The 13,322-nt window shown below is 35.4% G+C and overlaps 1 protein-coding gene across 2 annotated transcripts; it reads right to left on the bottom strand.

Annotated features, from left to right (window-relative positions):
* Positions 1–150: 150 nt before the first annotated feature.
* LOC148854264 (uncharacterized) lies at positions 151–4,341 on the bottom strand. 2 transcript variants are annotated; one of them, XM_088941041.1, is made up of 5 exons: positions 3,298–4,341; positions 3,075–3,166; positions 2,777–2,978; positions 1,785–2,008; positions 151–558 (listed from the first exon to the last, which is right to left on the bottom strand). In XM_088941041.1, exons 1-5 carry the CDS (start codon positions 4,229–4,231, stop codon positions 304–306), a joined length of 1,707 nt encoding a protein of 568 aa, XP_088797167.1. In that variant the 5' UTR covers positions 4,232–4,341; the 3' UTR covers positions 151–303. The 2 variants fall into 2 exon arrangements, with proteins under 2 accessions (XP_088797167.1, XP_088797166.1); XM_088941040.1 differs by having other exon boundaries at positions 2,777–3,166.
* Positions 4,342–13,322: the final 8,981 nt, after the last annotated feature.

The following is a 13,322-nucleotide window of genomic DNA, read 5'->3' as shown; positions in this document are numbered from 1 at the left end:
AGATCCTGTGCAAACTTTTTGAGGCCTGAGGGCTCTTGAGACCCGGGCCCGCCCTACCGGCTACTTCTCTTGAATCTAGAACTAATAGACTGACTAATATAATACACTCACTTCCCAACTGAATTGAAGAACCATTTTTAGACCGGACCGGATCGAAGCATTAGGGGGATCGTATTTTACAAAAGTATTGTATCTTGTACGATATGAATATATTACACACCTATGCCGGCCTTTTTGGATATATTAGACATGGTTACGAAACGGAAAAGTGAAAACAACAACCATTTTATTTGGAAATCATGGTTAAGAAGCTGGGAATAAGCAGGAATTGGTGCAAGCCCTAGCAATTCTTCCATTTTTGAACTCGATGTTGTGGAGCTTGTCTTGGCACCATTTGAGTTGAGCCGTGGAAATCATGGACAGTTTGAGCACCCTCTCCACCAGTTTCAGGTCTATCCCACTCAGGATCATGTCCACTTTTTGTGAATCTTCCATTGCCATCCTTCTCTTGAGCCAACAGTTCTTCTTCTTCTTCAGATCCTCAAGGAATAGTTTCTTCTGCATGTATACAAAGATCAAAACACACCATCTGTCATTAAATTGTTCATGGGGATTCATTTTATAGGTCTAACTCATTCAACCACCAGAGGAATAAAAAGCAAGTGTCACCCAAATTTAATATAATAGATTTTTAAAAGAATCGGTCATAAATCAACCTACGCTTAATTAAAAGATTATATATATATATATATTCAAACTGGGTGTAATGAAATGAAAGAATGTCAGCTACTCAGCTGCCATTTGTGGTTCTATAATAACAAACAAAAACATGCAGGCTCTTTTGAAAAAAATAATATGCATGTTCTTTTCCGAATCTCAAGAATTAACCATCTGATTCAAGCAACTCTTTTCAACGGATAGATTAGATGCTTGAATTGATTATAGAACTTTTAAAAATATAGAAATTTATTGTATTTTTTAAGCTATACTTTTCAAAAGAATCTCTTTTCACTTGTAAAGCCTAATTCTTTTGAAAAGGTAGCAAAATCTTTTCCACCTATTAACTGCAAAATCACCTTAATTAATACTATTTCCAATATTTTAATCTCTAAAATATGAAAAAAAAAATTGGCCGTCTACATCCAATTAAGCAGCCCCGTTTTCCTGCATGACACGTTAGTCCACGTGGGCTCCATGCAACAGTAACAGAGCTGGAGGCACGGCTGTATAGGCTAACATGTCACCTGGAGAGAGCCTGTTGGTAGCACAAGGTCTCGTATGGACAGCCGAAATACTACTAGTTTTATCAATGGCTAAATTTTCCATATAAAATGGATTAAAAATGAAATTGTATATGGGATTGGGTCCTAAACTCCTAATGCCTGAGGCCCTCTAAGTGGGGGATAGATCCCCTATCTCAATTCATAAATAATGGTAATAGGTTGAGTTCATCATGGGTCCACTCCAAACCCCTCCTCCTGCCCCATGGCATGAAAGTGAGGCAATGTGGGCCGGAAGCTATGGACTGGTCATTCGTCTTGCAAAATAAATAAATTAATTAATTAAATAATTATATAGGCTGAGATAAAAGATAGAAAAAATATATATATATATATATATATAAAAGTATATAAAACCCATTTGAATGCTTCAAACGTGACAACCTAGCTAGAAATGGCTTACATCATAACCCGAATCCATAATGGGTTGACACTTGACAGATTAACTGAACTTGACCCCGACTTTTGAATTCTGACTCATTCCAATCCATTTCAACAACATACCTTTCGGCGTAGTTTTTCAAGTTCAACTAATAACTTCAAGTCTTTAGGGTCTTCCACCGGGGGATGAATCCATAGCATCCTCCTGTACTTCCTCCACCAATACTTCCTGTTGTCTCTACGTACAAACTGTCCGAATACCGCTATAGACTTCCTTATGGCACTTAAGACTTCATTTGCTCCCACTGTCACTTCTTCCATGCCTTCGTTTACTTCCTCTAAATACCCTTTAATAAGGGGCAAGAAGAAAAAAAAAAAAACACTCTTCAGTCTGCATCACGATAAGGTTACACATATTGGCATTTATTTATTTTGTTGTATACATGGTGCAAATAAAAAATGTTATATAATATAAACAAAATTGGAGAAATCTTTGACATTGCTTGAAAACTTTAACATAATCACTCTTTAATATGCATTTCCGGTCTCCTCTTGAATCAGACATCGCTGTTTAGTCTCAAAGCCATGACATGTATATCTTTAGAAAATCTATGTTCCTAAAAGGCTAAAACTTTAATATTTTTCTTTTCCAACGAATGAATCTTTAATAAATCTTAATGATCAATAAGGAACACAGATTAATGATCACTTTTCCAACAAAGTGATTCAGTGAACAAACTTGTATTAAAAGAAAGTTTAAGAAATGACATATATAACATTAATTGACGCCATGGAAATGGATAAGTACTATAGTTTAAAAATAATAAATTAATTGAACCTGCAGAATTTAGATTCCTTGTTTGTTAGACCGTTTCAACCAAAACGATAGTTTTTAGGGAAATAAGACAAATGGTATTTTAATTTCTTTCTTGTAAATGTATATGCCCTAAACCATTAGATTGGAATCTGTGGGTGTGGGGGACGTCGTGTTGATTCCAATGCTATGGGTTACAAGAATCTAATCAAAAGAATAATATAGTATGGAATTTGGATCATCTCCACCGTGTAAATGTAAACAAATCAAAAGAAAAGATCATGAAGAATTGGGTATATACCTGTAACCTCCGGAACCTGGAGAAATCTATTGTCAGAAAACCTTGTTCGAACATAACTCAAAAACCTTTTGTCTTTGGGGTTTTCGTTTTCCATGAATCTCTGTAATAGCACCTTGAAATTTTGGAATTCTCCGGCCACATCGTAGTAAAAGACGCCCTCTTGAGAACCAGGGAATGGTGCAAGTGACTCAACCTTCCTGTACTGATGATGGAGGGCCTCCCAAGACAAGCATAACTGACTCACATACACAGTCTCGAAATCGTTCTCTATGATTCTTAGCAGATTTCTTTTACTCACCTTGCTCCATGACATAAACGGAGCAGAAAATTGCATTAACTCTGATCTCTCAGTTGAAGTAGGAGTTCCCAATTCCGTGTTCAGGATTGCATCTACATTGAGAAAATTAATCATCAAACTTATTGGAATCTAGCTTAAAAAAGAAAAATGAAAAGAAACGATTAAGACAAAATGGGTCGTATTACAATCGGATGATGATGAATGAATATTAATGAATACCCACTCATTCCGCATGATCTCTCATAACTGAGTAGATCGAACCATCTCATCCTTTCACTGTATTTGCTGTAGAACGGATCGGTTTCTACATCTTCTCTCTGGTCCTGATCATCTTCTGCTTGCACAACGGATGCTTCAGAGCTATAAAGAGAGGAGAAAGTATAGTCATTCATGTGTTCATCCTCAACCACACTAACAACATCGGATACTTCCATATCTTCAACCACGCTAGCATCTGGGTCTTCCATATCCTCCACCACTCTCACATCTGGATAATCCGTACTCCCGACCACACTCCCATCTGCAGGCTCCTCCATATATATATCATCCACCACCACCACCCTTACATCTGGCTCTTCCGCCATATCCTCTACCACACTAAAATATGGCTCTTCCATATCATCATCATCGTCAACCAGAGAAACATCATCATCTAAGTCCTCCAAATCCTCAACCACGCTTTCATATTCTTCGATATCCTCATCCGCACTAACATATTCGTCCACATCCTCCTCATCATCCCCTTCCTCGTCAATAAAATCTATTGTTTTTAGCACATGAGCTACCGGTTGAACTATCAAATAACCATACAAGGCAAAACTTTGAACTGAATAAGAAATTTCAAGAGCCTCACTTGTTGAGACTTCTTCCTTTACGACTTGTTCGACTTTGTTATCGCTCGGCCTGCTTGCAGCTGAAAACCAAAGACGAATTACCCGTACCCGACTCCTCACAATTCCAGAAAACCTCAAAAGCATAATCCAAATATCTTTAGACGGATGGGGGAGCTGATCTAAAATCCAGTTTCCTAGTACTTTCACCGATAAGAAGATATGACAGAGGTAGAGAATCAGAGGATGGACGAAGTAACTCAATCCATCTGGGATGATAAAACGCTCGATGACACACCAGAAATAAAGCAATTCGTTCTCTTCCATGAGTTGCTATCCGATCATTCGAGCAAGTACTGATACTCTGTACCGGATAAATTGTCCGGTTTCTGAACAACACATATGAGCTTCAAAAGTTGATGGATGGGTAAGTGAAATATCAAGGAAAAGACACGAGTTGGAAATTTGTCTACGAATAATTAAAAGAAAAAAAAAAAAAAAGGGTTGTTGGTTGTTAATAGGTCATTATATACTTTTGTCTGCATGGTGGAACGGACGTGGCTTATAATATACGTTGTTTAACTCTTGACTGGTTCTTCCCACTGGTCAATTAATAATTGCGTATCAGTTTTTCTTTTCCCCGGTAGTCCTAAGATACTAAGATAGTGAAATTTATGGTCTATTCTCCTTTCTCCTTCAAATTTTTTTTCCCAAAAAACCACACATTAGCATTAAGATGGAGCAATATTTACATCAGAGTTACTGCCCGTCTGTTCTACTAACATTCTCCTTCAAAAATTTTTAAACACCCATAAATTCACTTATGAGTGAATGATAGGCAAAACTCAGGAGTTAGGACATATATAGAGTACTACTACTCCAAAAATTCACTGGAAAATTAATTAAACGGTCGTTTAGTTTAAATAAAGCCATTCAGCACATATAATATATATATATATATATATATATATATATATATATATGGGTAATTAATGGATTGACCCGCCAGCCTTGACCCTTGAGCCTTGAGCCATGAGGGTTTAATTTGTATGCATGCTTCATCTAATCATGTTTGCCAAATTAAATTCATGCCAATATGTTACGTTCTGATTGACCGTTCATATCTCAACTGTAAACATTCCACTCGGGACGGAACGGTACCTACCTGGAAATTTCGTACTTCACCCAGTTATTCCAGGCCGAAGTTGAAAAAATCATGAGTGCCTGATCGATCCCACTCCCACCGTGGCTGCCCACAAAAGCTCCATATTCAAGTCCATGGGAGTGGCATTTTAGCTCATTTACGTGCTTTACATCACAGAGGATAACCATTGACAAGTCAATGGTTTATTCACTTCACTGTCAAGCGTCAACCAACCTTCCCTCTCGCCACCTAACTGTGGAAGAACTTGAATTAGTAGAGCCGACTTGCTCATTCAATGCACAGCAAGTGGGATTTATTTATTTATTTTTTGGTAAAAATGGGATTTATTTTTGTGTACTTATAACCTCTGCACTGAATCGTCGGAAAAATTTTGGCTGTCTGTAAAAATTGCTTTGGAACCCTGCTATGAATGAATGCTCATGAGTGTCGATATATAAAATAATATTGGGAGAATGACGACCGATCAGCCCAGTTTATTTACATTCAACACTTTTTAGTTGAAAAGAAAATTAAGGACCTGAATTAGTTTAAGATGTCATGTCTACAGGCTCTCAAAAACAGCCCAGAGTACTGTTTTCCCTAAACAGCCAAAGTGATCTCGTTTATTGTGGTATAAGATGGATTTGTAAGGCTTGTAAGAAAAGAAGTTTGCACGGTTAACATTTCTCGAGTCGAAATTAGTCTCAAATCTCAACGCCAGCGCTTGATCACAAATCGGGTTTATCTTAAATTAACGTACAAGTGAGTATATAAGGAAGACAACTAACCAAGTATTTGCAGTTGCCGATTTGCGAGCACTTCGCTTCGCGGATATCATCTCATCTTCAGTTTCATCCAATCCAAGATGATGATACAAGGAACATGCATTGATGATGTACTATTTCATCTTCAGTTCAGTTTGTTTCTATCCAATACCATTTTCTTTGTTCAAGAGAGTCGATACTCTTTTTTTTTCCTTTTTTAAATAATGATGTACTGATAAGCATTTCTGGTTTAATTTCCTACTTTTTCGTGATAAATCAGTTTGTAAATTTTCTTTTGCTTTTTATGGATGAATAAAATAATTCATTAGAAAATTAAGAAGATTTAATCTCAGAGTCTAAAATTTGGGCAAGCCAAAACCGGAGGATTGGCCTCTATATGTGATCAGCATATATAAAAACAAAACACTAAGCATATATACTATTAATGAGAGACTATGATATCATCCATAATATATAAACAAGTAAACGGCAGGCTAAAGACTTTGCCATTCTAAAAGTTAATCACCAAAAGGGTATCACTCAGTTTTCTAAACCTATCTTTGTTTTCCAAAAAAACATTAAATAAGTAATTGACATTGTTTAATTTAATATGTAGCAGGTGGCGGTTCAGCCGATGAGCAATCAATGATAGCAGGGCCCACGACTAGGAATCCTATAAACGACAGCCAAGGGGTATATCTCACCTGCCAGCGAGCAATAATTCAATCGTGCAAGTGTTATTTAATATATGGAATTATAACATTGTTATTTGTTATATTTTAAAAATACAAGGATTTCTTAATAAAAAACATATAATTAGTATTTAAGTTTTGAAACTCATGTGCTCGTTTTTTAAATATTGTTTCATCAAATCATTTCATATAAAAAAATATGATCATACAATGATAGTTCTAAGTTATTTTACATCGAGAATTCTTGGCCTAGGAACTATTCAAACAATCGTTTTCGTTTTATCTCAAACCCGGCCTTTGGCCGAAAATCGTTGAATCATTCGATGATTCGTTGACTCAAGCAGTCGAACCGTCGACCTATTTACCGGTTCAACAGTTTTTGTCCTTTTTTTTATTTTTTGTTGTCAAAATGAGCCATTCATTCGAACTGGACTGTCGAACCGTCGACCTAGAAATCGGTGGCAAAAACGGTTCCATTTCTGGATCATTTTTCTTAAATGTTAATAATTAGACGAAATAACTTTGTAGTCATAGTCATGGGAAAGGTGGACATTGCAAGTAGACTAGTTCATGGGTCAGGTAGCCCGACGGACCGGCCTGGCCCCTGGACGGGCTTTAACATGCATTTTAGCCTGCATGCTTGACCTCGGGCCTAAAAGCCCGAGCCCAACTATTTTACGGATCGGGCTTAGGATTTGTCAAAAAAGCCCCGCCCGACTTTTGTATAATTTAAACCCTAAATTCCTAAACCACCTAACCCTAACCCTAAATTCTTCTCACTTTTCTTTTAATTCTCATTTCTCACTCTCAAACTCTTAGAATCAGCTCTCATTTCTCACTCTCAAAGTTGGCGAATCCAAATGCACTGTTTTCACTCTGCAAACTCAGGCACCGACAGCCGGCGCCACCAGAATTAGGTTGTCTCTCTCTCTAGTAGTGAGCTCTCCTTTCTCTCTCTCTCTCTCTCTCTCTCTCTCTCTCTCTCTCTCTCTCTCTCTCTCTCTCTCTCCAGTCAGCACCGTTTTCATCTTCTATCTTCTCACTTCTCACTTTTCTTCTCATTCTCAGTTTCTCACTCTCAGACTCTCAAAGCTGGCAAACCCAAGTGCACCGTTTCACTCTGTGAACTCAGGCACTAGCGGCTAGCGCCACCAGAACTAGGTTGTCTCTCTCTCTAGTAGTGGGCTCTCCTTTCTCTTTCTCTCTCTCTCTCTCTCTCTCTCTCTCTCTCTCTCTCCCTCTCTCTCTCTCTCTCCCTCTCTCTCTCTCTCCAACCAGCACTGTTTTCATCTTCTATCTTCTCACTTCTCACTTTTCTTCTCATTCTCAGTTTCTCACTCTCAGATTCTCAAAGCTGGCAAACCCAAGCGCATCGTTTCACTCTGTGAACTCAGGCACTAGCGGCTAGCACCACCAGAACTAGGTTGTCTCTCTCTCTGGCGATGAACTCTCTCTCTCTGGTCAGTACTGTTTTCATCTTCTATCTTCCTACTTTCTCAGTTTCCATTCTCACTCTCAAACTCCCAAGAATCGGCGAACTCAGCTCAAATACCATTCTCTTAATCTCAGAGGTGAACTCAAGCACTCCCAGGTTGGGCTTTGGGATTTTATGAGGGTCGGGCTCAAGCCTAAGTTGTAGGTCCGTTGGTTGGGTCGGGCCTGGGCTCGGGCCTGAAAATTTTCTATTAATGAAGAGCAAAAGCCCGGTTCTAGCCCGACCAATGAACATGCCTAATTGCAAGGGATCCAAAACCTTAAAAGATAAACCCAGAGTGACCTTAAACAAAGAAAAAAATTGGCGGAAAATCCACCAAACTATAAAAACCAAGGAAAAATTGAGGCGGGGCTAAATATACATGCAATCAAACAAAAGAAACAAAGCATATCATCTTATAAGAAAAATAAAAAACATTGCACAAGAAACCCAAAGAAAAAACAAAAGGGAAGAAATAAAATGGTGGTAAACCCTAGACCGTTTTGGAGGATCTTAAAGAAGAAGACCAAACACAAAAAAATAAATAAATAAATAAATGAACATGCACACACTCGAAGAAAACCCACAGTAGAAGAAACCTTTGAAAATTGAAAATCCAAAATCATAAAAATCATGGTTTTCAAACTATTGTTTAGGGGTGGCAATGAGCCAAGCTTTTCACGAGTTGCTTGAGCTCGAGCCCAATTCACAGGCTCGATTATGAAACAGTCGAGTTCGCAAGCCGGCTTGATGTATATATATATAGATATAGATATAATTATAGAAAATAATACATATTATAAAAATATTATAATTATTAATTCTTATAATTCTTACTTTTAAATATCAAACAAAAATATTTTTATATATAATTTTTTTATTTTATAAAATCTTTTTTTCTCAAAATCGAGCTCAAGCTTATGAATGTTTTACTCGAACTGTTAACCCATTTGATGGTTTTTGGCCATTTTTTTAATTGGGAACCATCTAGGCAACCGGCTCCAATTTATCCCAATCCCGGTCCCTGACCAAAAACCATTGAATCAGTCAATGACCCATTGACCTGGGCGGTCGAATCCGTTGACCCGTTCAATGAGTTTTGGTTGTTTTTTTATTTTTTTAATTTTTGTTGTCAGAACAGGTTATTCGTTCAAACCGGATGGTCGAACCATCGACCCAAAAATCGGTGGCCTAAACAGTTCCATTTTCTAGTCATATGAGTCACATGCTCGAATGACATAACACGTATGATATTGCTTAATGGACCTCACACACTCAATTTTTTGCCTGTAATTTTTGTTGTTAGAACGGGCTGTCCATTTGAAATAGACGATCAAACTATCAATCCGAAAATCGATGGCCAGAATAGTTCCACAATTTTTTACTTATAACTTTTATTGTCATAATGGATTATTCATTCGAACCAAATAGTTGAACTATCGGTTGTCAAAACAAGTCATCCGTTCGAATCAAACGATCGAACCATCAATCCGAAAATCGAATGATTAAACCTTATGTTTCAATGAAGAATCTTATATATATATATAAGGGAAATACGGCCATTTGGCAAATGGGACGACTACCCCTTTCCCTTTAATATATATATACATATATATGATTAATGGATACTATTAAACATCATATTTAATTTTGGAACTACTTCGATCTTGGGCTTCATTTGGTTGCACATATATATTACAAAATGTAGCTTATCAATGTAGGAAACCACATGGCTTCTTGGAAAATTGCCACCACAGCTATAAAATCCAATTTAAGTATGGTTTTTAAAGCTAAATCGGACTAGTCGGCGGTTGAACCATTCAAACTATCCAACGGTTTAGGCCATTTTTTATTTTTTGTCAAAACAGGCCATCCATTTGATTCGAACGATCAAACCATTTGACTCGGGAACCAGACCCTTGACTGGTTCATTGTCCGGTTTAGTTTTAAAAACCTTGAATTAAAGGGTTGTTTTACAACATGAATCAATAGAGGAATCAGTTGTTATTCTATGGTTGTTCTAAATATTTTTTTTTTCAATTGTTTTTGAAATCACCACATCAGCAAACAACTAAGTAAAAGTAAAAACAATGTTATATTCTTAAACTCTTTTGTTTTGAAGGCAGGAACAAATTCTTTTGTTTAAAAAATAATACATATTTTTTAAACTATCAAAACAATTAGATTGCATTTAGACCTGATGTAAAATGTCATCAATGTAAAAGTACAACAATGATTTTTTACATCGAACCGTTAAACAACCACCTTTTGAATTTCGAAAAGTGTGAATGAGAAAAGCGGAGTTTTACATCAATTTTATCAATGCAATATTTATATCAACAATGGATGTAAAACTCTGCTAAAACAAAAACAAATTTTTAAGGGTAGAAATTATGTAATTTATGGAACATTGATATTAAATAATTAGATAAAAACATGTTCTTCAAATAAAAAATTTCAAGAACACGTTTTTTTTTTTTGTTTCAGTTTTAAAAACAAAAAAAAAACACATATAAACATATTTTCCATATTTTTGTTATAAGAACCAATTGTTTTGTTTTGTTTTATTTTTAGAACTAGCAACACAAAAATAACAAAAACAAAAAATAAAAATAAACAATTCACATTGGAGAACACACCTTTAGTGATTTGACATAATGCCCTAAGCTGTGGGAGATTAAGGGGGATGATTTTCAATGATATGCAAACCAATGTTTTTAGAGAATTTTCTTTAATATTTCTAACAAAAGGGGGAGATACTGTATTAGATGTTTTTGTTTTTTGTTTTTAATTACGAGGGATGGGATGGGGGTTGGGGTAGCTGCTCCCCTCCATATGAAAATCTTGTAAAAATTAGTAATTTTAGGAAACTGACTTGCTTTTTTTCGTGATCATTATTAATCTTCGATAGATCATTTTTGAGAAAAGTGGGCTGGCTGAAATCACCCCGTTTATGCCTTAGCCATTCAGGTTTTGTTTTCCAAGTCAAGCTAAATACTAGGAAAAATAGGAAAATGCATGGTTCAGTTTCCTATTGAATATCCTTTTTGATGGAAATCATTTGTTTTCATTCATTTTACATGCAAGTGATTTATAAGTTTATTTCGACGTGATATGTTAAAATGCAAATTATATATTGTCATTGTTAGTTGATAGTCATAAAAGTAAGGTTTTCAATCCGTCATTGATCCAGACAGTCAAACCGTTATCCATTTGATTTTCTGGTTTCAGTTCTAGTAAAATTCAGTTTTCCACCAAAAATTTGGTATAGTTAATAAATCATCGGTTTGAATAGTCAAATCATTGATCCAGTCATCGGGCCATAGGTTGCATACTAAATGTGTATGCAAATTTTGTAAAGTCATAACTTTGCATTCCAATGTTCGATTGAGGTGATTTTTTTTTGGTAGTTTTTTGAGATTTATACATCCCAAGGATCCTATCCTTGCCCTGATATTTTCGTGAAAAAAAAATCTTTTTTGACATCAACTTGCAATTTTTTAATATTTTATTACATAAAGAACAAATTCAAAACTGAATTCAAAAACATAGATTAAATATAAAATAATACATATACCATATCTAAAACATAATCATACATCATTTATTGATAAAATATGTATTAGTACACACAAGCACACACATATATATTATACAAACATTTAGTATATATACGCACTGAATATCCATCCCGAATCTTTTGAACATGGATGCATCTAGATTACTTGAAGAGTGCTTCAGAGCATGAAGAATGTAGACTGATTTAATGAAGATATACCCTTTTGGTTCTAATCTCAAGATCAATCTATCTTCTCTCTCTTTAGCTAGGATAACAATGGTTTTAATTTTTTTTTTCCATATATCTTCATTTAGGGTCTGTTTGGTTCATAGCTAGAATCAGAATTGGAGTTGGGATTGGAATGGCCTATTCCCCCACTTGTTTGGTTCAGATAGAAATAAGAATTGGAATCAATTAGACTGGGATTCCCATTCCCGATAGAGGGGGAAGAAATGACCATTCCCTTAAATTGGGAAATGTCATTCCACTAGAAATGGAATCAGATTCTGATTCTGCCCAATCAAATGGTTGGCATTTCGATTCCATACCATACCCTTATTGTGCAAACCATACAGACCGTCAGTAAATTTTTTATTGTCTCCATCCCACTTTTTGTTCACTGGTTCGACTAAGTCCACCATCTTATAAGCATCCAGGTTCAGGATACTATTAGCAATTTAGCATTAATTTAAAGCTGAAGTAGCTTTTCCCAGTATCTTTCCATAGGTTTGTGGACATCCCATTTCCAACTATCCAAGAGGTTCCATTTTTTATTAGGTCCCTTTTATCTAGAATTCCTCTTCAATCCCAAGAGATTTCACTTCTTGTTTTAGCTTCCTAGAAATTACACTTTCTTAGGCATTTAAGAGATTTCACTTCTTGTTTTAGCTTCCTAGAAATTACACCTTCTTCAGCATTTATTTTTCACTACTTTAGACCCACAAATTTGAAGGTTCAGTCAGAACTTTCCACCCTAATTTTGTGAGGCAGGCTGTATTCATCCATTCAGCCATTTTTTATATCCATCCTCCACAAGATTTTGGTTTACGAAAGAATTTTCCAAGTTCCAACCAATCAAGTTGATGGGATTTCTATCATTTCCCCCAAAGAAAATTTTGAAGTTCATCAATTGAAAACAACGAATCCGTTGGAAATTTTGAAAATCTCTTTATAAACAAAGGCATCATACAAACTATATGCCTTATGTAAAGTCATTTTTCGGGCTAGAGATAGAGTCTTTTATTTTCGTCCACTCAATTTTTATTCTTACCCGATCCTCTATTTTCTTGAAAGTGGATTTGTTAACTCTTCCGTCAATCATGGGAGCTCCCAAATAATAATCTCAGGAGAGATCTAAAGGAATTTTCAAGATTTTCACTAAAATTGTTTTATGCTTTTTTTTTTTTTTACGTACTAGTTGGGATCCGTTCGATGCACGGGCTTCAGTTTAAAAGATTAAAATTATAATTGTTATTATTCATATTATAGGAGTGTAAACAAAACCATTAAATCTAGGTACAAAGAAGCCATATAAAAATAACAATAAAATGATATGACATAAAAAGTCAAACAACAATAAAGCGAAGCACAAAGAAGCTATACAATATTCTTAAAAATAACTATAGCAACAAAAATTAAAATAACTACAATAAGAGTACATAATAATAATAATAATAATAAGTGTTATTAATAAAAAAAGTTAAAATGGCTTCAAAATTCAATAATTTTAATTAATTAATTATTAATTATTATTATTAATTAAAAGTTAAAATAATCAAAAGCCTA

This window comes from Nelumbo lutea, chromosome 4, assembly GCF_056320005.1.
Source record: "Nelumbo lutea isolate HS-2025 chromosome 4, American lotus-T2T, whole genome shotgun sequence".
Taxonomy (NCBI): domain Eukaryota; kingdom Viridiplantae; phylum Streptophyta; class Magnoliopsida; order Proteales; family Nelumbonaceae; genus Nelumbo; species Nelumbo lutea.
This window is presented reverse-complemented; position numbering and strand designations above follow the sequence as displayed.

Bases quoted from the DNA above. Each gene is read 5' to 3' on its own strand.
- LOC148854264 (XM_088941040.1), bottom strand. From the start codon at position 4,231: ATGGAAGAGAACGAATTGCTTTATTTCTGGTGTGTCATCGAGCGTTTT. The intron at 3,167-3,297 runs GTGGGTATTCAT...TTCTCAATGTAG, and splicing joins TGAGAGATCATGCGGAATGA to ATGCAATCCTGAACACGGAA. The intron at 2,009-2,776 runs GTATATACCCAA...CCCTTATTAAAG, and splicing joins CCAGGTTCCGGAGGTTACAG to GGTATTTAGAGGAAGTAAAC.